General features: G+C 44.8%; 1 protein-coding gene across 10 annotated transcripts in view; it reads left to right on the top strand.

Annotated features, from left to right (window-relative positions):
• The window catches only part of si:ch211-272n13.3 (ankyrin repeat domain-containing protein 26), a 43,235-nt gene that overhangs the window by 17,500 nt on the left and 2,446 nt on the right, over positions 1-23,289 (top strand). For 6 of the 10 annotated variants that reach the window (XM_034149469.1, XM_034149464.1, XM_034149468.1 and 3 more), the window contains 20 exons: positions 3,878-4,044; positions 4,546-4,761; positions 6,060-6,090; positions 6,176-6,311; positions 6,402-6,615; positions 6,784-6,967; positions 8,196-8,342; positions 8,859-9,321; positions 9,846-10,351; positions 10,991-11,143; positions 11,328-11,503; positions 11,881-11,974; positions 12,153-12,179; positions 14,158-14,235; positions 14,755-14,889; positions 14,997-15,109; positions 16,468-16,615; positions 16,705-16,995; positions 19,180-19,415; positions 19,996-20,239. In XM_034149469.1, the coding sequence (XP_034005360.1) occupies positions 3,878-4,044; positions 4,546-4,761; positions 6,060-6,090; positions 6,176-6,311; positions 6,402-6,615; positions 6,784-6,967; positions 8,196-8,342; positions 8,859-9,321; positions 9,846-10,351; positions 10,991-11,143; positions 11,328-11,503; positions 11,881-11,974; positions 12,153-12,179; positions 14,158-14,235; positions 14,755-14,889; positions 14,997-15,109; positions 16,468-16,615; positions 16,705-16,995; positions 19,180-19,415; positions 19,996-20,239 (3,759 nt within the window). Of the gene's footprint in view, positions 1-3,877; positions 4,045-4,545; positions 4,762-6,059; positions 6,091-6,175; positions 6,312-6,401; positions 6,616-6,783; positions 6,968-8,195; positions 8,343-8,858; positions 9,322-9,845; positions 10,352-10,990; positions 11,144-11,327; positions 11,504-11,880; positions 11,975-12,152; positions 12,180-14,157; positions 14,236-14,754; positions 14,890-14,996; positions 15,110-16,467; positions 16,616-16,704; positions 16,996-19,179; positions 19,416-19,995; positions 20,240-20,693; positions 20,752-23,289 lie in introns of all 10 variants that reach the window. The other 4 variants (XR_004557385.1, XM_034149463.1, XM_034149467.1 and 1 more) reach the window with 4 other exon arrangements.

The following is a 23,289-nucleotide window of genomic DNA, read 5'->3' as shown; positions in this document are numbered from 1 at the left end:
TCCTCTTTAACCAGAGGATGGCCATGACCTTTGCCCCTCTTGTCTTGGCCTCGAGCATCTGAGGGAGGGCCTTTCGGAGGACCCGTGCATGAATTGCACCATCATGCCTCGTGCGGTAAGAGCTGCCGAGGTTGAACTACTGACTGAGGGTGGCCTTCCCCCCGCACAGTCGACTCCAGCCCAACCTACCCATCCTAGGCGTTGGGCCGCAGAGGCTGCGGGTGCACCGCCCAAGAAGAGGACTAAGCCTGATAGGCTGTCCTCCAAGGTGGACCTACTCACTACTGAGCTAGCCCAGATGAGGTCACTCCTCTTGGCTCTCCATTCCCGAAACAGCGCCTGCCAGTGCGTTCTTTAGGCGCACTCCGGCACCCGCCACCCGCACTGTTCCTCCCTCTTGTGAGTATCTGAGGGAGTTGCATGCATGCTGGAGGGACACTAAGGCTCTTTACAGTCTTACGTCCGATGGCCGAGCCTTGGTAGCCATGCAGGATGCGGCAAGAGTTGGCCTTGACCACACGCCGGCTGTTGAGCCTACAATTGCTTCCCTCATAGTTTCCCCTGACGAAGCCCTGAGGTCGGAGGCCAGGTGCCCTCGACTCCAATGTCGGGTCACTGATGACCTGCTCACTAAGGTTTACGATGCAGCGGCGCGCATGGGCCGTGTAGGCACCTCATGCTCGCCCTCTCAGCTTCCCTGCAGCAGGATGCTCTTAGCGCTTCCTTAAATCAAGGGTACAAGCTTCAGTTCCGACGCTGGCCCCAGTCTTCAGCCGGGTCAAAATGACCACCATAAGCGACCCGGCAAAATAAATCGCCCTAAACCAGGAGCTGTCAGTCCTCCTTGCCAAGGGTGCAATCGAGCCTGTGGACCCCATCTCACAGTCCGGGCTTCTACGCGACCTACTTCCTGGTAAGGAAGAAAGGCGGTGGACTTCGCCCAATCCTCGATCTGAGGAGACTCAACAAGTTCCTAAGGATTTTACCTTTCCATGTGCTAAGCACAGCGGACGTTCTTCGTACCGTGGCCAGGGGGGAATGGTTCACGTCCGTCGACTTGAAGGACGCTTATTGTCATGTGCCTATTGTGCCTCATCACAGGCAGTTTCTTCGCTTTGCCTTCAGAGGGTCGTCATTTCCAGTTCAGGGTGCTCCCATTTGGACTCTCCCTCTCTTGGACGACTGGTTAATCTGTGCACCATCCCGGTTACAGACGATCCAGGACACGGCTCTCCTTCTCTCTCATGTCACCCGGCTAGGCCTCAAGGTGAACATGGAGAGGAGTTGTCGGAACCCCTCTCAGAGCCTAACCTTCATTGGGGTGGCTCTGGACACAGTCACTCAACCAGCGAAAACAGTGTTCTCGCCCCCACTCCTGGTAGACGTGATGCTTTATTCTAGCAGCAGCCGACTGGATAAACCGTCCTGCTAAAACTTCTTGTTTTTTCCAGCTAGGTGAAGGCAGTGCTCTCGCTCCCGCTCCCTCTGCTGGTAACATGGGTGTAGTTACATCCCTTTTGTGTTCGGCGAGTAGGAGCGTTGCTCTACTCTTTCCGTTCAGCAGGTAGCTGGTGAAGGCTGTGTTGTCGCACCCCGCTCCCGCCTACGCTGCATCTGGCATTCGTTATTAACTCAACCAGTGAGGGCGGTGTTCTCGCCCCCGCTCCTGATAGACGCGCTGCTTCATTCTAGCAGCAGCTGCCTGGCTAGGCTGTCCTGTTAAACTTCCTTGTTTAACCCAGCTAGGTGCGGACCTGTCCATCTGCTGCACAGACTCTGCTGTGGGACGCCTTGGCGTCTCCCCAACAGGAAGGACCTCTTGTCTCAGTTGGAGGGTCGGATGTGGCACCCCGACCCCTGCCACCTCCAGCTGTGGGTCTGGCCACTGGGCCCGACCCACTGCTGAGCGACTGCATAGAGTCTGTCAGGAAGACTATTCTCAAATGCTAGGGCACAACCTACTCGTAGGCAGTACGAAAACAGGTGGAAACTGTTTTTTGACTGGTGCCAAGGGCGAAATGAGGACCCAGCATATTGCTCGGTACCTACGACCCTTGAGTTCCTTCAGTCCCTCCTGGACGACGGCCGGTGTCCCGCTACCGTCAGGGTGTATGTGGCTGCTATATCAGCTCAACACGCAAGGGCTGACAACAGCACAGTGGGGAGCCATAGGCTGGTATCCCTCTTTTTAAAGGGGAGCTCTGAGGCTTCGCCCCCCGAATATCCCAAGGGCCCCTACATGGGACCTGCCCTTGGTGCTGGATGCCCTATGCTTGCCTCCTGTTGAACCTTTGTTACAGGCAGAACTGAAGTGAGAGATCATCAGGAGAGGGGGAAGAGAGGTCAAGACTCCTATGCCCGGTGCGGGCCCTTAGAGCTTATGTCCAGACTACCGCTGACATGCGTCAGTCTGAGCAGCTCTTTGTGTGTTACGGTGGTCCTAGAAGGGGCTGTGCGCTCTCAAAACAGCGCTTGTCCCACTGGATCGTGGACGTCATTGCCCAGGCATACAAGGCGAATGACCGTCCCTTGCCACCTAGAGTAAAGTGCCACTCTACCAGGAGTGTCTCCACATCATGGGCGACCTGGAGAGGTGTGCCCCTGGAGGACATATGTGCTGCGGCCACATGGGCATCTCCGAGCACATTCGCCAGATATTACAGGGTGAATGTTGCCGCCCCTCACCCGCTGGGTGTGGTCCTCCTGCAGAGTCCGTCTAGGCCATCCTTATAGGTGAGTATTCAGACTTCCTCGTGACTCTGTTGATATAGGTCATCCAGTGCTAAAGCACCGCCTCTGGCGGTCAGTAAGTATGAAATAGAACGATAGTTACGTATGTAACTACGGTTCTATGAATACTGGATGACCGCCAGAGTTCTTGGTCACTCGGAATTTCGTGTTTCTGCGAGAAGATTCCATAGGACTGAGCCCGTTGACAGCACCGGAACTTATACCTTCCGGTGTCATACGGGGTCACACGTGACTTTGTTGATATAAATATTCGACCTACGCATGCGCGAGACAGAAGATATCCAGTGCTAAAGCACCGCCTCTGGCGGTCATCCAGTATTCATAGAACCGTAGTTACATACGTAACTATCGTTGTGTTTACTCCCGTCATTCAAACAAGATGTGCTGTCGAGGAGGCGGGGCTTATCTTACCACGAACAAATCGCATCGCCTCCGGTGTGAACGTACCATTATGTGTTCTTTAGTACTGATTTGTCCTTAGTTCTGCATGAAACTTGCATGTATCTTTAAGTTGACTATGTTTGTTTTAATTAACTAAGTGATGTTGTGTGATGATTGAATGAATAAGTGCTTTCTTGGCAGTTTGCTGGATCTGTTTTTTTTTTTTTTTCGTGATATGCTTAAGTTATACTGATTTCCAGGGAAGGAATATATTTATATTTCAGCCATCCTTTTGTAGAGTGTTTTGATACCTCCATGGAAAAACAGCATAGAAAGAAATACACTTTATTTACAGACAGTTTTTCATTGTAATTATTGGATAGAATATCTGAATAGTGTGTGAGACGGCCGTGTTTAAGAGAAAGTAATAGTGTATTGTTGAGCTCATTTGCAATAAGTAAAGAACCTTTGACTTCAGCTTTTTCTCAGTTTAGGTATGCCAAAGCAAGAATTGCAATGCATGGAAAAATGCATCTCTGTAATTTAACTTAAAATAGCATGTCAAATAGAGTAACCACACCAAGGTGTTAGGTCTCCAATGGGAGGGGTGACACTAAATTATGTATGACAAAGTGTACAAGTCCCTGCTCCAAAATGCATCTTAAAAAGCCTGGCCCCAACCTGTTCCAGTTGGGAATAATCCCTCAAGTCCTGTTATTTAATATCAAACTTTTTATCTTTTCAGGTTGGCAAAGACACCATAACGACTGCAATGGAGGTGCAAAAATCCAGTACCTCTTGGGATTCTGGTGGAACGGCATTGGAAGAAGTGGGCACTGAGAAACCTGAGACCAGCATGTCAATTCCAGCGGGAGCAATTCATCAGGAGAAGCCGTCTGCAGCCATCAAGAGGTATGCATTCATTTCTCTTGTACATTGTTTTCCACTGACATTCATCACAAGCACATGTTAACCCTTACAATTTCAGAGTCACATCCTCCAAAATTGAGTCTGATATTACCTAAAAGCTAGGATGTTACTTGTGTGTGTCTGTGTGTGTAGTTGTCCTGTAAATAATTTCACAAGTCTTATAAGTTTGATAAAATGTTTTTACTGAAACTACATTTATTTTTCAATGAAGCATTGAGCAGAGAGCTGAGCTTTATTTTATTGATTCTATTTCTTCAGCAAAACCTCCACAAGGGCCCTGACGTGGAGAGGTCACAACTTATTTTTTTTGTTTAACAGTTTTTATTGAGATTTCCAAATCAGAGAAAATATACATTCAATAGCATTGCATACTACCCCTCCATCCCACCCAGTCCCATACACCCAACCCTCCCTACCCATCCCCTTGATTCCAGATCTGAGAGGTCACAACTTATTGACTATCAGGTTTATTGCTCTCCATAGCACCAACGGGGCACCTGTGCAATTGCGTCTCCCGCTCCAGCAGACCTACAATAGCAGCAAACAGGAGGGACCAGCTGTAGAGGAGACCCTACAGCTGGAGCTGGTCCGAGGGGCCCCGCGCAGCAGAGCCCCTCAGACCAACGCTCATGTCAACGGAGATCCTCTCTCTGTGTTTGACGATAGCACATTAAGTGAAGTGTCGGACGATGAAGGAAGGTATATATGCAGTATCAATTTCACCTCTCTGTCACTAACTCATAAGGTGTGTTCTGACTGAAGGCAAAGTGAATTATATAGGAAGCATGACTGTGTGGAAAGTCTATGGAAAGAAGTGATCGGATGTGAACAGTTACAGATTTGCACTAGGGAGAGAAAATGAAGGTCTCTAAAGGCCTTTCTGTAACCTGTAGTAGTTAACTTAAAGCAGGGGTCTGCAACCCCTGGCACACGTGCCACCATTGGCACTCTGCACCGTAACCAGTGGCACACTAGGAATAAGTGGAATAAGTGTGCAAAATATTTAAATTGTATTTTCGGATCCTGAACGAGACCGCCGCCAGAGCGCGTCTCCCCGTTACCTGCAGAAGGAAGCCATGCACGCAACGCAGCCCCGCTCTCTTTAACTCCAGTCGACTGCTGCTGCTTTCCTCCGTGGGGAAACGATCAGGGGTGTAGTGCTGCCGGAGCGCGCCCGCACTTCAGAAATTGCAGTAGGCTACCCATAAGGAGCTGTACAAATGCCGCAGTTTTTGCGTGGCTGTGTCTTTAGTTGAAAGCCCAGTGGCGATCTGCTCATCTCTCATCGAAAATAATATGCTACACAGGGGCGGACTGGCCATCTGTGTGTTCTGGAGAATCGTCATTATTATTATGCCCTTTAAACCAATTATTTAAATTTGTTTAAACCGCATCATGTAAGTTGCGCTGACAGGTGAAAGAGGTCCACACACTGCTTCCCCCCGCCCTCCTGTTGACAGTTCACGGGCGCCGAGCTCTTCCCCACCCCCCCCGTTGAAAGTTCACGAGCGTTGCACACCGATCACAATTTTTTTAAATGGCACTTCATATCAAAAAGGATGCCGACCCTTGACTTAAAGGGACAGTTTGACGTTTTAAAAGGGGGTTGTGTATAAGGCACTACCAAAGTCAGTGTATTACCTCCAGTATATTACCTTCAATACCTTCAGTAACAGATCAAACTGAATAGGGAACATTAGAGAAACCACTGGAGTTGTTGGTAAGTTTAGATCATGTTGGTGCATTGGTAGTTTTTAACATTTGCTTTGCATTCAGTCTAAACAAACTTTCACAATATTGGTGGTGGGTGATCAGTAGGAATACATTTTCCTTCCTACAGTACATAGGTGCATGACTAACCAATGATTTCCATAAAAAATAATAGTATACTGCATTATACCATTACACTTTCAACAAGTCTGCAATGCAGCTATCATAGCTTGGGAACGGGCAAATCAGTTTTTCAAATAACCCCTGTTTTAATTCTCTGGGCTCAGGTTTCCAGCAAGTGGACAGCAGAGAAACAAGGTAAAATACACATTTGCTTATTAACTTGTAGCTGGAGGTTTGAGAAAGTGAATCATATTCCCAACCGAGCTGTTTCCATATGCAGAATCCTGAAGAAGTGGAGATGGCAGAAGACTTTGATGAACTCACTCAGTCGTCGGACACAGCCACGGACGACTCTCCCACTTCAGGCTATCGCCACGCATCCCTCCTCATTCAGAAGCTGGACTCAGCCACTTTGGGTACTGATTCAAATGCTAATATACATATAATTAGCTAAATACATGTAGGCAATCCACCTTTGAAAGAGACTTACAATATTATATCCCTAGACTCGAGAAGCATGGTGAAGCTGCAGAACATTTTCCACGAGTATGAGCGCTCTATCCAAAAGGCAAGGAGTCGCCATGGGTACCTGTCAGACAAGGTGAGCCAGCTGGAAATGGAGAGGGCGGAGTTGAACAGCTCTCTGGAGGAAGTTAAAGATGTGAAATCGGCCTTGGAGCGCAACCAGCTGGAGCTGCAGTCTGAAGTCCCAAACCTCAAGTGAGAGCCACTTCCTTTCCTAGAACGACAGCTTCCTGTAGCCGTTTCTTTACATGCTCTTGCTCTCTCTTGTCATATTTGTGTGCAGCATACATCATGTGATGGCCTACTTTATGGATCTTTTTTTAATTTATTTAAAAACTATATTTTGTCTGAAACTTGCTATAGATTTCAGCTGAAACAGGAGCAGGAACATCGCCGCAACGCCACCATGATGTACAACACGACCAGAGACCAGCTTAGAAGGATGGAGGAGCAGCACCAGGTGGAGGTGCAGGACAAGCAGAAGGTGGAGCTCACCCTCAGGAACCTGGAGCTGGAGATGAGAACGCTTGTCAACAGCATGAAGCAGGTACAGCATCTTAAGCTCCAATTGTTTTCTGTCAGTGTGCGATAATCTTTCTTTTTATTGTATTGATGTTGGCTAATGTCATATTAACAATATGACATTATGTTTTTAAATATCTCTAACTAAGCTTTAATGTTTAGATCATTTCACATACAGTTTTTTCTATGATGCTTAATACTCATTATTAGTGATTAGTTAGAACTTATGATGATGTAATGAGATGCTTTTTATCCGCTTTGTTTGGTGTAAAACAGATTGATGCATTAGTTCACATGTGTCAAACTCAAGGCCCGGGGGCCAAATCAGGCCCGTGGTGGATTTAATTTCGGCCCGCTGGATCATTTCTAATAGGGCTGCTCAATTAATCGTATTTTAATCGCAATTACGATTTTGGCTTGCAACTATTATGAAAACAACATAATCGAAATAAAACGATTATTTATTTTATTTATTTTATTTATTATTTTTTTATTTTTTTTTTTTTTTTTTTTTTTTCAAAGTTCAGGGTAATCAACTGTTAAAAACATACTGTTCACATTTTTTTTTTTTTTCAATAAATTGATGTTTTCAAAGTAAATGGAAAATCGTTTTTAATAATCGTGATATCAATTATTGACCCAAATAATCGAGATTATGATTTTTGCCATAATCCAGCAGCCCTACTAATTACTATTAGATCTGGCCCGCCAGTATATTGCACGCACACCTTCAATCCTGAGGATTTCCTCAGCTCAGAGCCTGACTCCAAACATTGATGAACTTGCACCCAAGATGAGATGCCAAGTATCTGGCTTAGTATAGTGTGCATTACACAGCAGCAAACTGAGTTTCAATGGATGTTTCCTTCTGCACTTTGTTTCTTGCGACAACAGGGCATGTTTGTTTTTTCTTTGAGGGACATTTTTTTTTGAAGCTGTTGTTGGCGTGTGGAAAAATGTTATCATAAGAAATGACTCCGGAAAAGCTGCAGATAGAGCCATAAGAAATGAATGCAACTGATTATTTAATGTTTAATGTTAAATAATCATTAAACGCAACATGTTTTATTATTATAGGCAATCATTTAAGCTTTGTTAGTCCCAGGTTTAATATGTGCAATAAGTTCATTTCAATAAGTTTTGCAATAAACATTGAACCAGTCCGGCCCTCGACTAGTACCCATTTTTACATTTTGGCCCACTGTGTATTTGAGTTTGACACCCCTAGTTGATTATATGTTATTTACTCCCAGCTTGAAGAGGACCACAGTGAGACCCAGAGACTGCTCGCTCAGGAGCGCAGCGCTCGGACTCTGCAGGAGAATCTGCTCAACAGCCATCTCCGTAAACAGCAAGAGATAGAGCACGAGAACAAAAGAAACATCAGCAAAAGCAATGAGGTAATCGTCACACAGTGATATCCATCTTTTTAGTTTGTTTATATGGTTTAGAATAGATGGTATTTTAACATTTATACCCCAGGGATGTTGTGTTTCTTTATATGTAGCTGGAAAGGAATATAAAAAAGGTTTTGAGGCAGACTCACAATCCTAACGCAACATGTGAAATTATTAGACTTTCAAATTCAAATATTTTCCGATAAATTAGTCTTTTTTTTTTTCCACGTATGTTTCTGAGTTTATTTTCTCATACATTTTTCAATATTTTATTTTGAATTTTTATCGTAATTTGGGAATTTAATGGTAAAGTTTACCGTTTTTTTCCTTTGTGACTTTATTTTATTATTTTTTATTGTATTTCAAGTTGTTATTTTTCTATAGATGTGAATACTTTTCTCATACATTTTCTATCTTAAATGTTATTTATTTTTTGGGGGAAATGTTAGTTATTTTCGTGCGTGCGTGCGTGCCTTAACGCGCGTGCCTTAACGCAACATGTTTTCTTCCTGTCTGTAGGCTTTGTCTCAGCTCACTGAGGCCAGTGACAGGGAGAGGGAGCTGCTCCAGCAAACTGCCACCTTCCAGGAGCAGCTGAGCATCCTCAGAGCAGACGTGGAGCGTTCACAGGCCAACAGCAGTCTCAAAGAGAGCCACCTTTTGGAGGAGAATGAACACCTCAAAGAGCAGCTGGAAGATGCTCGTCGAGATCTTAAACTCAACAGTGAAGCCCTGACCCAAACTGTGTTCAACTGCAATAACCAGCTGACCGCCTTGAAGTCTGAGTTTGCTATGACATCAAACCGTCTGGAAAACGAGCGACAGACTCGCGAAACGCTGGACGCAGAAGTCGATTCCACTCGTGTCCGCCTGGCTGGAGCCGTAAAGGAGGCGGAGCTTTGCCTGTCAGCTCACACAGAGACGGAGAGAGCTCTGCTCCGGGAGAGAGAGGAACACCAGCGTCTTAAGGACAGACTCACAGGTTGGTAGAGGTAGAAATTGATGGACAGCTCCAAGACAAGTTGGGCTTTATTTTAGACTAATTTCATGCTTGGAGACATGACATTTATTTATCAAACAGGAACTGCAGCTTGAAAAAGCAGTTGGTAATCTAAACAGCTCCTTATTTTTAATACACATGCTTATTTCCTTTATCTACATTTGTTTTTACAACTTTAGGAGTTGCCCAATCACCACTGACTGCATACAAAACTCAAATCATTATCAAACATATAATCATTGTCAACCATTTTAGTGGATCTGGTTGCCTCTGTTGGCTGAATATGTCCTGTGTTTATAAAAAGCAGAATGTGTAGTGTCACTACAGACGAACAGTATCACTCTTAATGGGTAGATGTTGGACGAGTTGCTCAGTCTGGGCCCGAACTGATATTTGCTGTGTTTTTTATTGTGTAGGACTTTTGTTATGTGCATTTTTTTTGTCCTGCTATCCTTTGACTTAAATGGGAGATGTTCTTTTAACTAACTAGCCTTTCACATCAACAGGTGAAGTAGCCAATCAACGTGAGTCAGTCAGCAGCCTTTCCCAGAAGCTGTCCAAGGCAGAGACTCGCGCGAACAGCCTGGAGAATGAAGTACACCGAGCCACACTGCAGCTGACGGAGAAAAGCCTCCTGCTGGACGTCCTGCAGCGGGAGAAGGACCAGGAGGCTGCCCGGGTGAAGGATCTAGAAGCGGCCCTGCAGGTGAAGGAGGAGCAGGTGAACCGCGCCGGAGCACGGCAAGAGGCCGCACAGGAGCGGCTAGCCCAAACCCAGAGTGAGAGCATGTTACTACGGCAGCAGCTAGAGGAGTCCCAAAACAAAGGCGTTGCAAAGGAGCGTGCGGTGACAGACGCCCACGATCGCTTCAGTGACCTCCTGTCCCAGCTGCGCTCCGACAGCGAGGAGAGGGTACAACTAGTGGAGGAGAGAAGCAAGGAGCTCGCCAGTAAGGCTGCTGAATTCCGAGAACAGCTCTACAAGAATGAGGAACAGAGGAGCGAAAGAGAGGTAAGATCAGGACATTCACCTCTTCCACCAGATTCATAGTAAGCCTTTTTCCCGAATGCCGGCCTTTATCTCTAATCCAGGGTGTCCGCGGGTTCTTAAAAAGTATTAAAAGTTGATCAATCAATTTAGCGAAAATGAAGGCTATTAAAAAGTTTTAAATGGCATTTTCCAAGGTATTACATTTTGTAGCTTGTTTCCAATAAGTATATAAATTGTCCAAAGAGGTTGTATTCTACAGTTTGCCTGAATGTAATCATTGCGTAGGTGTGTAGTGTGATTCTGTGTAGTTTATTTATGGCATCCCGTTGGATTTGACGTCATCTGAACAGGACATCGCACGCTCACTGCTTGATAGCGCGCGAAGGTCCGTTTACGCCGGTTGTTAAACATCGTTATGGGGAAATGCAAGTTTGCGTCCAAATGGTTGGAAGATAAGGAGGAAGGACAATCAATACTGTATATAGTCAATGTGAGGTAAAGTGTGTCGCCAATGTAACCGGTTAAAACTCAAAGTGGCGACGAGGTCTTAAAATGTATGGAAAGGGTCTTAAAAAAGGTCTTAAAAGGTCTTACATTTGACTTCAGGATTCCTGCATATACCCTGATACTCTGCTTTCTTTGGATTCTGTCTGAGTGCAGACTACCTTAAGGCATCTGCAGCAGGAGCTGGCTGACTCACTCAAGAAGCTGTCAATGAGTGAGGCTACTCTGGAGGTCAACACACGCTATCGCAATGACCTGGAGGAGGAGAAGGCTCGACTCTTTAAAGACTTGGACAGGCTCAAAGGAAAGGTAACAGCGAGGAACAGTGCCACCTTGTGGTGTCATATCATCACCATGTCTCTGATGTCAAGTGTGTTCATGATTATGAAGCTGATTAGATGGCTCACTGTCACAATTTGAGGTAAACTGACAGTTAGGTCCACTGTTAACATTTCTGACGATACGGATCGGATGCTTTGTCTCTGTCTTGTAGCTGGAGGAAAGCGAAGACCAGTATGTTCAGGCTGAGAGACGCATTAACAGTCTGAAGAGCAGTCTGGATGAGAGGGAAAAGGAGCTCTCCACCGCTGTTCAGAAACACCAGGAGGCGCTGTTAGCCTCGGCAGCTTCGGATACCACCATCAAACAGCTGGAGGAAGCTATGCAAAGGTATGTACTACACACACACACACACACACACACACACACACACACTCAGGAGTGAAAGATAATGAGTTAATTTTAAAACAACTCAGAAATACTTATATATATTCTATAACTGTGTTAAAAAACAGTGTCAGCCTGGAGTCGGGAAATGTTTCGGTATGCAGTATATGAATATATGTGATGCAGAGTGTCAATGTTTTCACACCTTCCTCACCTCCCTCACCTCCCTCACCTTCCTCACCTTCCTCACCTCCCTCACCTTCCTCACCTATATTCTATAACTTGTGTTAAAAAGCATTGTCAGCCGGGAGTCAGGAAATGTTTCGGTACACAGTATATGAATGTATGTGATGCAGAGTGTCAATGTTACGTCTCATTAGGTTGGAGATAGAGAACGCCCGGCTGGAAGCTGCTGCAAAGCAACAGGCCAACAGAATTGAAGCTCTTCAGAAAGGGGCTCAGGAGTCTGCCATGGTGAGTTGCTTTCACACACACATTTTATACAGGATCTCACTGACGCCTTATATCCTTTTTGTGTGACTTAAATAGCGAAACTCAACATCTCAGTATGGTGATTCTTAGAGAAATCTCTCTGACATCAAAAAGCTGGCGTTACATTATGAAGTCATTAAGGTATCACATTTTCTTCCAGCAATCTGACTGCTCGCCTGGAGAAGGGGTTGGTATTGTGGATTTAGGCTTAGTCCTGCTGTGTTGGTTTACCTCTGTCATTTCTTTTTATTACTATACTTAACAACGTCAATCATATTTGATCTATTTACAAAGTGACATTCACTTGGGCTTCGTGGGCGTTTTGCTAGACCCGAAATCCTAACTTTTGTGTCGGTTTTTCTTGGTGAACTAAAATGATGGTTTCTCCCTTAAAGCCTGATTTTGGTATGTGGGTTCTGTCACTTCTTTAGATACCACTTTACAATAAGACTACCCTTATAAAGGGTTTACCAATAGTTTGTCATTAATTTATTAATTTTAGGTTGTGAACACTTTATACATCATTAATAAGCTTTTATAAGACATGAGATAAACAGGGCGACTGTGACCGGTTGCTTGCCAAATAGAGAGCCCACATTTATCTGTACTGCTGAGCCTTATTAGAAATGGTGGTAACTCATTAATAAATGGTGATTTGTTTCACACTTTACAATAAGTGTGAAACAAGTTCTCACCTCCCTCACCTTCCTCACCCTCCTCACCCTCCTCACCTCCCTCACCTCCCTCACCCTCCTCACCCTCCCTCACCCTCCTCACCTCCCTCACCTCCCTCACCCTCCTCACCCTCCTCACCCTCCTCACCCTCCTCACCCTCCCTCACCCTCCCTCACCCTCCTCACCCTCCTCACCTTCCTCACCCTCCTCACCTCCCTCACCCTCCTCACCCTCCTCACCCTCCTCACCTCCCTCCCCTCCTCACCCTCCCTCACCCTCCTCACCTCCCTCACCTCCTCAACCCTCCTCACCCTCCTCACCTCCCTCACCTCCCTCACCCTCCTCACCCTCCTCACCTCCCTCCCCCCTCCTCACCCTCCTCACCCTCCCTCACCCTCCTCACCTCCCTCACCTCCCTCACCCTCCTCACCTCCCTCACCCTCCTCACCTTCCCTCACCCTCCTTCCCCTCCTCACCTCCTCACCCTCCTCACCTCCCTCACCTCCTCACCCTCCTCACCCTCCTCACCTCCCTCACCCTCCTCACCCTCCTCACCTCCCTCACCTTCCTCACCCTCCTCACCTTCCTCACCTCCCTCACCTTCCTCACCTTCCTCACCCTCCTCACCTCCCTCACCTCCTCACCTCCTCACCCTCCTCACCTTCCTCACCCTCCCTCACCTCCCTCACCCTCCTCACCCTCCTCACCTCCTCACCCTCCTCACCCTCCTCACCTCCCTCACCCTCCTCACCCTCCTCACCTCCCTCACCCTCCTCACCTCCCTCACCCTCCTCACCTCCCTCACCCTCCTCACCTCCCTCACCCTCCTCACCTTCCTCACCCTCCTCACCTCCCTCACCCTCCTCACCCTCCTCACCTCCCTCACCCTCCTCACCTCCCTCACCCTCCTCACCCTCCTCACCTCCCTCACCCTCCTCACCCCTCCTCACCTCCCTCACCCTCCTCACCTTCCTCACCCTCCTCACCTTCCTCACCACCCTCCTCACCTCCCTCACCCTCCTCACCTTCCTCACCCTCCTCACCTTCCTCACCTCCCTCACCTTCCACTTTACAATAAGGCTCCCTTTTGGCAGCTATAAATGTTAGTAACTCGTAAATAAATGATCATAAGAGATGCCAAGAAACATTAATATGGATGGGGGGGGGGGGGGAATCAACTCTCTGAACAACAGATACTAAGGATGCTGGCTGATGAAGAAGACGAAGTAGTAGCCAATATAAGGCTTAGTCATCTTGCCAAATAGTGAGCCTGTGTTGATGTATGAAAACTATGTTAACCTAATTATAAACCCTTTATGAATCCTTTATAAGGGTGGTCTTATTGTAAAGTGGTACCCTTCTTTATGTCTCACTCTGCCTGATGCATGCTACTACATTTTTATCAAACTATCCTCTCACTTTTCCTAAATGATAAACAGACAACAGGAACACACACACATATTTTTACAATGCTTTTCATATTTGTGTAGGTGAGAGGTCATTTGGAGGAGTTGGTAACAAACCTCCAAAGCAGTAAGATGACTTTGGAAGACCAACTCAATCGAGAGGTTGGTGGCATATTTCTTTCCTTACTCGAACAAAGAATCTGCTAGGTTCCATTACATACTTTCATCTTATTTCTTTTTTTCCCTCTGGTTTTTATCTATGTAAAGAACAACCAGAATGAGCAGGGAGTTCTTACATTTTTGAGGAGACAGCCAAAGGGAAAGAATCAAACATTTCTAAAGAATCTTTTTTTTTTTTTTTAACCAAACGGGAAACAGCACTATTTAAAAAAAAAAAAGGCATACTAGGAAAACTGTTTTCATTGTGAACTTTTCTTGAAAGCGTACAGTGTGAAACTATTGAAGCAAATCATTTCGCTAAGTTAAATAAATAAGAACAAGGTGCAGGTTTTTATTTTGTAGACTTTCTCCTACTGATACATTCAAATTAAACAGATTGTTACAGGTGAGAAGAACAATAGGCTGTAACAAGCTGATTGGAACTTCTTTGTATCATGTTTATATACAGTACATTGTATATATAATAATTAGATTTCTTGGCTTTATGTTTCTCTCTCGTAGGTCCAGAAGCAGAGCATGCTGTCCCACACGGCGCACGACTCTCAGGCCCTGTGGGAGGAGGAGCTGAAGAGCCGCTCTAAGCTGGGACTGCGCCTGGCAGAGCTGGAGAAGGAAAAGGGAGACCTGAGCACCCAGGTGATCATAGTCATGCATTCATACGGGCCCTAAAGTTGTAGCAATCACTCCTGGTAATGTACCATCGTCTGAGTCTCACAGCTACGGGCCTGCTTCCTGCGTTCCAGATGGAGATAGAGAAGAAGAAAGCCAAGAAGATCTCGGAGCAGAAGAAGGCTGTAGACGGCCGGCTGGATCAAGAGATGCAGAGAAACACAGAGCTCCAAAAAGAAATGTACAGGTGACTCCTAGCCTCCGCCTCGCACCCTCCTCACCTTCCTCACCTCCCTCACCTTCCTCACCCTCCTCACCTTCCTCACCCTCCTCACCCATGGCAGTACATCTTCCTCATAATTAGACACAACCAGGATCCAGTAGAGCGCAGCTTTTCCTGGCTTATGTGGCTGTTATGTGTACAGTATATCTGGTGTAAGATTTTCAGTGTTTTATTTTAGATGAACCCTTATTGATGTCCACAACCTATATAATAGGTTCCTGCAGTGGTTTTCTTTTTGTGTATTACATGGTCATGACCTTCATTGTTGGAGTTTGCTTTTATTGAAAGGTGTTTTTTTGTTGTTGCGATTTGGTTTTCATCTGAGCTTGTCACTTTAAGTATGAATGAGTTACATGCAGTCAAAGCTGATCACTTTGCATAGTGTACGAGTAATAACAGTGTTTAGGGAATAATGGATTAACTTTGCATATCAGTCAAGCAGTGGCGAGCCGTCAGGGCCCTCTAGGCCCTCTCTGAGGGCCTAAGATATACAAAATAATATTTAAAAACATTTAAAATATATATTTAAAAAAAGAAATTATATATTTTTTTTAATATTTTGCATTAGTTTGACCAAAATGACTTGATTTAATTGTATTTAAAATAACATTTCCAAATAAATAAATCCTTCGAATATGCCTATTCAGTTTCTGTTTGAATGTGAAGGGTTAAATGAAAGAAACTCGTCTCTGCGAGTTACTGTGAAGACAGGAGCTGATTGGTGGTCCTGCTATGAATTCACAGAGGGCCAGCTATAGTAACTGAACCAGAGAGTAATGTCAAATGTACAATTGACCTCTAAATGGGTGGGTTTTATTATCGCGGACTTTATGACGCTGTGAAGCTTTTCTTGTTTCCATAGCAACAACAACTTCCTGTCAACAGCGTAAATTCGCCTTCAAAATAAAAGCATGCCAAATTACACTTAAGACATACAACTGCAACGAAAGTAACAAACACAATGCAATATCCTTTTCAATTTCAATGAACACAAATTGGGTTATTTACAGGTGCTGTCATTGATGCGTTTTGCACCCCGGGCCGTTGTTTGGATATTCCGCTGAAGTATACGCTGTGACGTAATAACTCTTTTTTTTCTTTTCTTTTTTCGAGGGAAGGGGTGGGGGTCAGAGAGGGCCTAGGTATAAAACTCACGGCTCGCCACTGCAGTCAAGCTAATGGTCTTCGAGTATACCACTTGTATTAGTTTGCTACTTCATTTCAAGTTGTTTGCTGGTCCTCAGAAGAAAGGTTTGTATTAGATATTCTCTTTTTTATTTCTATTAATGTTTACTTATATTATTTGTGCATATGTGTTTAAGGTTGCGTACTTTAGTGAAGACTGCCAAGAAGAAACTGCGGGATCAGGACACAGGTGGAGCGGAGTTTGCCTCTCCTCTGGGCAGCCTGCGGGTGGAGCAGGGCAGACACAGCCAGGCCGAGGGGGCGATTGGCCGGATGAAAGAAAGGGTTTGTCTGTCAGCACTCTAATAGTAAAGTTTGAGTCCCTTAGACGTAGTGTTATTCCTCAGACCTCGGCCTCTGTCTTTTCTAACCAGGTGGACGATCTGCAGGTACAGCTTGAGAAGGAAGCGTCCCGCCGCAGTCAGCTGGAGAAGGTGAACGACGACCTGAAGGATCAGCTGTCCTCCCTGAAGAGCTCGAGCCGCGGCAACGAGCAGCTGGAGAGGAGTAAGAGGCAGCTGGAGGAGGAGGTGCTGGACCTGAGACGGCGAATGGAGGCCGTTCAGATGGAGCAGAGCCAGGTGGAGCAGTACCGCCGTGATGCCGAGGAGAGGGCCCGTCAGGAGATCCAACAGAAACTGGAGCAGGTCAACGTCTTCCTGCAGGTAAAGGCCAATATCAATTGGTTATTATGATCAATGGCCTTCTACTTCTTAAAGGTCCCCTATTATACTGTTTCTCATCAATATATTATAGTTCTCAGATTTATACAAAACATGTCTCTGAAGTGTTTGGCTCCAAACACCAAACAGATCATTGCAGCATCCCATAATCCCCTCTGTTTCAGCCCTGTTTCAAAAGTGCTGATTCTCTGTCTGTTACTTTAGATCAGGGCTCTCCAACACGTCGATCGCGAGCTACCGGTAGCTCGCGGGCAGCTTTTCAGTAGCTCGCCGCTCGATTATCGATTATAGCGTAGTAAGGTTGCTTATTGATTTTTCGGCCGCGGCTGGACAATAACGTTTTTTTATTTTAGATTTTTTTCTGTCACACGAATATCAAATGGTCGGTGACGCAGAGACCAAGGAACAGACGTGACAGCAGCACAGCGACAACACACACGGAGCAGTCTGCTTTCTCCACCAGCACGAGTCCAGAACTAACAGCAGAATGACCCGCTCTGAATCAGGCCCTGTCGCTGCGCCTCAGAGACACACAGGGAGGGATTTGTGTTTTTTGAAAAACACTCGTTATCGTCATGTCAGGTTTTTGGTGGATTTAATCAAGTCTTGGATTGCAGAGTATGAATGTCCTCTTGCTATTTTCAGTTGATAAATACTTGTGTAAAGTTTGTGAAGGCAGGAGGAAAGCTTCCGCGATCACCGTCTCCTCTCCGTTCCTCCAAACCCCGCCCCCTCCCTGAAAATAATGAGTGACAGGCTGATAGTGACCCGATAGAAACTTTATTATTCACTTAATCACTGATTGAGATATGATGAAGCTAACTTAATCTCATACATTCATGGGATTTATGTAACAGTAAGACAGAGAATGTAAGTGTGCACCCACATGCACTATTTTTGTTTTTATAATGCTATTGTAAATACTCCTGCTGTTTTCAGACTCAAGTCATGTGTGTCTTTTTTTTAACAGAAGACCGTAGCTAGAAGCTGCAGCTAGACTGCAGAAGTATTAGTTTTTTGTTTTTGAGGATGGAACCATTTTCACACACAGATATAGGGAGGCTAGACCTATACAATTGATTTATTATGGTTTATAATTTAATGTCAAGACGAAGAAGAAGAAGAAAAAGATGGCTGAACAACTGTTCAGTGTCAATCCTGTGGAGATCTCCAAAATAATGTTCAGCTTAAGTCTCAGCAAAACTCACAACATTTCTGGAGCCTTGTAGACCCAGAAAACTATAAGAACATTCACCAAGCAGCACTGAAAATGTCTGCTTTATTTGGTTCTGTTCTACATACCTTTGTGAAGCAGCTTTTTCTGACATGAATGAAATCTAAATACAGAACAAGACCGACTGATGAACATTTAAATGACTCTATTAAGTGAACCTAAGTGGGTCCAGCATACACCTCTATGGTGGACTGTATGCAGTGCCATTAATCTCACTAACAAAAGAGTGAAATGCTTGTAAGGTGGTGATTAAGGACACTTATGTGAATGTTCAGTGATGTACTTATTATGTGGGCCATAATAATATGTGAGAAATCTTCGTTTTCTTGGACCTTATTTTTGATAAGCTTTAGGTATTGCAATTTCACACGTGTACAAAAGTATAGCTTAATTCAACTGATGAGGGCTATGTGAATAAATGTAAGCGATGTGATGCAAGTAGCTCTTGGCCACTTTCATTTTTTGAAAGTAGCTCTCAGATGAAGAAAGGTTGGAGACCCCTGCTTTAGATGAAAATAAGGAGCCACTCCCAACGCCCCTCTGAGAGATATTTGGTTAGAAAGAACACAATGGTGCTCTAGGAGGAGATTCAGGTGATAAGGAGGGGGGTGTTACCTTGGTTGGTGATTGGCTAATGGTTACACAAGCCAAAAAAACATTATGACATCACAAAGTGGCCAAAATTTGATCAGCTCATTTTCAGACAGGTTTTTATATAAATGGATCAGGACAAAAAGAGAGAGAATCTTTTTTGCTGAAACTTTCAGAATGTCTTTACACAGAGGGGACACATGTTTTATGTATAAAAGACACAAAAAAGTGGATTTTGCATAATAGGTGACCTTTAAAAGCTGATAATGAACATATTGTCTTTCGATAAAGAAATGTACAGTGTCTAAGCCTGATGTAATATGTATCTGTTTATTCCTCAGTCCCAGGCAGCATCCCAGGAAGCGTTGGATCAGATCAAAGCGGCCAATGAGACTAACCTGCGCTCCCAGCTGGAGCAGAAGATCCGGGAGTTGGAGGGGGAATTGAACCGGGCCCGCACCACCCATCATGACAGCCTCAACCAGAGAGACTCCACCCGCACGGAGCTGGAGCGATACCGCCAACTCTACGCCGAGGAGCTGCGGGTCCGCAAGTCCCTCGCTGCCAGACTTGAGAGGTGAGACCAGCTTGCTCTGTGGTTTTGTTGGGGGTCAGTCTTTAAAACCTAATTAGATAGATGGATAGATGGATAGATGGATGGATAGATGGATGGATAGATAGATAGATGGATAGATAGATAGATGGATAGATAGAGAGGTGAATAGATGGATAGATAGATAGATAGATAGATAGAGAGGTGGATAGATAGATAGATGGATAGATAGATAGATAGATAGATAGATAGATAGATAGATAGATAGAGAGGTGGATAGATAGATAGGTACTTTATTGTCCCAATTTGGGAAATGTTTGCGTTGCAGCAGCATAAAAAACACAAGGCAATGTACATAAGAGAAACTAAGACACAGAAATAAACAGTCCAATACATTTCAGAAATAGAAATAGAAATAAAATAGCATTAAAAAGTTAAAAGATACAAAATATATATACATGTGGAAAATACAAATGTCCAGTAACAAATATAATGCAGGATATTATTGTGCAAGAATGGATTATTCAATATTAAATAGAATATGAAACGTAAATAGTGCCAACAGTAGCAAACGTGTATTTCATCAATGACTTTTCCCCCACAGGGCCAACAGTCGACTCTCGGAAGCCAATTCCAAGCTGCTGAACGAGCGCAGCCGCTCTCTGATCACCAGCAGCATCGCTAACGGAAGCCTTGGGGGGCCCACGCTGGACGTGAGCTCTCTGGGTTCACCATTACACTACGGGGCCACACTGGGACCCCTGAACAGGAGTCTTGGCCTCGGACTCTCACTCCTTAACCCTGTAACGGACGGGCACAACAGCAGAGTCGAGGACTACCTAGCAAAGGTCTGTATGGTTATTAATCCACACACATGGTGATGACGGATCTCTAATGGAGACTAAGTTCATTTACTTTCAGCCATTTTCATTTCCATAGTGTCGTTGGTTTTCAGTTTTCTTTGTGTAATTGGTGCCATTTTTTTTCTTCAAAGATGTTGGTTTAATACACTGGTTAGTGTGTTGTTACATTGTCATATTAACTACAGAGACATATTATGCTGTGGGTTTTCAGGCACACACATTAGATATTTCTGATTGAGGAAAAGCATACTAAGAAGCTCAACTATCAAATGGCTTTCTAAAGTCTAATAACACCTGTCTTCCCTCTGAATGTTCTACATTTCTTCCCCCTTGTTCTTTTCTTTCCTCGCTCCTGCACGTTTTTTTCTTCACTCTATCTCTATCCTTTATGGTAGTGGGACTTTACGTCTAACCTGTCTTCTATTTCTCACTCTTCTAGCTTCTAGCTCAAAAGTCTGTCTCTCATCTCTCCTCTCTTCAGCCAGACCCATAACCAGGTGTGTAGATGTGTTTAGCTCAGTGTCCTATTGGCTGCTGTGAAGGGATGCACAGATTCAGAAACTCTTGACACATGCTGGCATCCTTTACTATTTCAAGTCATGCCAGAGTAACCAAAACCAAGTCTGGCTGCTACTAACTAAATATCATCGGAGGCACTAACCTGAAGTGACACGACATATCATCAGCGGCCAATCAGCACATTTTTCAATCGGGCCGATAGCAGTCAAAATGGTGGGCACTAATGTTCGGCCAATAAATCAGTGCATCCCTACGGGTGTTCCCTCTAACCTGCTGTGGGCCTACATTTCTGTTCCCATGCTTCCCATCATGTTCAAGTTTTACATAGCATACAAATATTGTTAGGGTTAGGGTTAGAATATAAAAGTATATTGAGTGGATGGAACCAGTTAAGTTACAGAACATGTTCATATTTACGAGCTTTCCCCATAAATGTGACCCGCTCTATCGAAATCAGTCGGAAGTCGCAACGGCTCATTTCAAAATAAACGTGGATTTGCGTAAAAAAATAGTTTTTTAGGGTTCGGGTGTTTTGTTTGATTTTAAACAAACAAAGTCTTGGCTTTCAGAATATGAAACTTTCATTGCCAAAATCTCCCGATAAATACATGTTTGAAGCTTGTAAAGGGAAGATGACAGCTCTCACTCGCCTCTCTGCTGTTCCGCAGCGCAGCCCCCCCTCCCTCCGGCTGAAATTATGAAGTAAAGGCGTATAGTAATCATAGATAACACGGCAGGGTCCGTTACAGTTTGTTTTCATCTGATTTCAAATAAACAAAGTCTTGGCTTTCAGAATATTAAACTTGTTTCGGCAAATTCAGATGATAAATACAACTTTGAAGCTTGCGACGGCATAATTACAAGCGGAGAACGGAGTAACTTAACGTCACAGCAGGCATAACAACAGCCGGTGTTTCTCGGTGTCGCTCCGACGGCGCGCATGAAGCGGTGGGCGCGAATCACGCGATTGAGGCGATTGAACGGTGCCATGTTACACGCGAGAGTTCCATTTTTTCAACTCGAGCGTCAAATTCACGTGACGCGTTCTCGCGGAAGCCAATCAGCGGTGAGGATCTCAGCCTGCCGTCACTGACGTTCAACCACACAACATCAGCCGTTAGCTGTTAGCAGTTAGCACACAGAGCTCACAGCTCCTCATATCCGTTCAGAAACTGGACAAAAGTTAAACAAGTACAAACCACAGACTGTCTGTGTCATGGCGAATACAGTCGCTGCTTATTTATGTCTGTAGGCCGTTGATATGAGTGTGGAATGAGCATATACAACGTTAGCTTAGCCTGGTCGACCCGATCTTCATTCAGAAAACAAGCATTTTAAAAGGTTTTTCGCCTGCCGTCTTGTCTGCAGACTTGTCAAGCATTAATTCATGGTTTTTACTAACCGGTATCAGTATGTTGTTACTTCGGCATCACTTTGAAATGTGTATTACAATTAAATCACGGTCAAATATGTTCATTTTGTTGTAGTTGTAGCTCCCGAGCCAGCGCGTCTTGTTTGAATGATGCGAGTAAACACAGCTGGCAGCCGCGGTGAAACTCCAGCGTTTAGAGCGATGCGATAGGAGCGATTAGAGCGAAGCGAATATTCGCATCGCGTCCGGTGTGAACGCAGCATTACACTAATGCAGAGCGTGCATGCTTGGCATTTCCTGCTGTGTTTTACAAACTAGTCATGATATGTTTTTGCTGTGTTTTTTCTTCACCATCCAATAGGGCTGGGTAATATGGAGAAGATACAGATATCGCATTTTTTTTTTACCAAATTATTTGTATTAGAATTGGTGCTTTTAATATATACACAGTTAAATGTTTGATCAATATTCATCAGTTCTGTGCATATAAGGCATGTATAATAAGAACTGGATACAGCGTGGGAGGCGGGGCCTCGTTCATTCCTATGAGAGTTGCTCATTGGCGCATGAAGACAAAATGGCCCAACTTTTGAGAGAGCGAAACGTCACGAAAGTATTCATATAATCATATAATCCGTTCTTATTGTGCATCCATGGGTAAAGGTAAATCTCATGTAGTACTGAACACGTCACATGAACGTGCCGGGCGGCGTGGTCCCGTGGGTTAGATCCGCGTTCATAATGCAGAGGGAAATAACTCTCAGAATAACGTTATTAGCACATTTTACAACTTGAGGACCGAATGTTTTTAATAAGGGCTATACAAATGTTCATACTGGGTAGTTTATTTAGTTTAAAAAAAATTATCCAACGATTTACAGACGTCTCTTTCCCAATGTTAGTCAATGGGAAAAAGTCTTTCCGGGCCCAGCGACTAATACGGAAGTGTAGTACCGCCGTTTGGCCACAACGAATATTTTCCTCAGAGTCCGGCGCACTTCCTGGGGGCTTGGTATAAGGGCTAAGTGGGCTAAGGCAAATAATAGAGCAGTTAGAACAGTCTGGTCAATTAAAGAAATTCAATCACTTCACTGGATTGCAGCTTTTAAAAGCAGGAAAATACAACACTGTTTTATTATGATAT

Source organism: Trematomus bernacchii, unplaced genomic scaffold (assembly GCF_902827165.1).
Source record: "Trematomus bernacchii unplaced genomic scaffold, fTreBer1.1, whole genome shotgun sequence".
In the NCBI taxonomy this organism is placed as follows: domain Eukaryota; kingdom Metazoa; phylum Chordata; class Actinopteri; order Perciformes; family Nototheniidae; genus Trematomus; species Trematomus bernacchii.
This window is presented reverse-complemented; position numbering and strand designations above follow the sequence as displayed.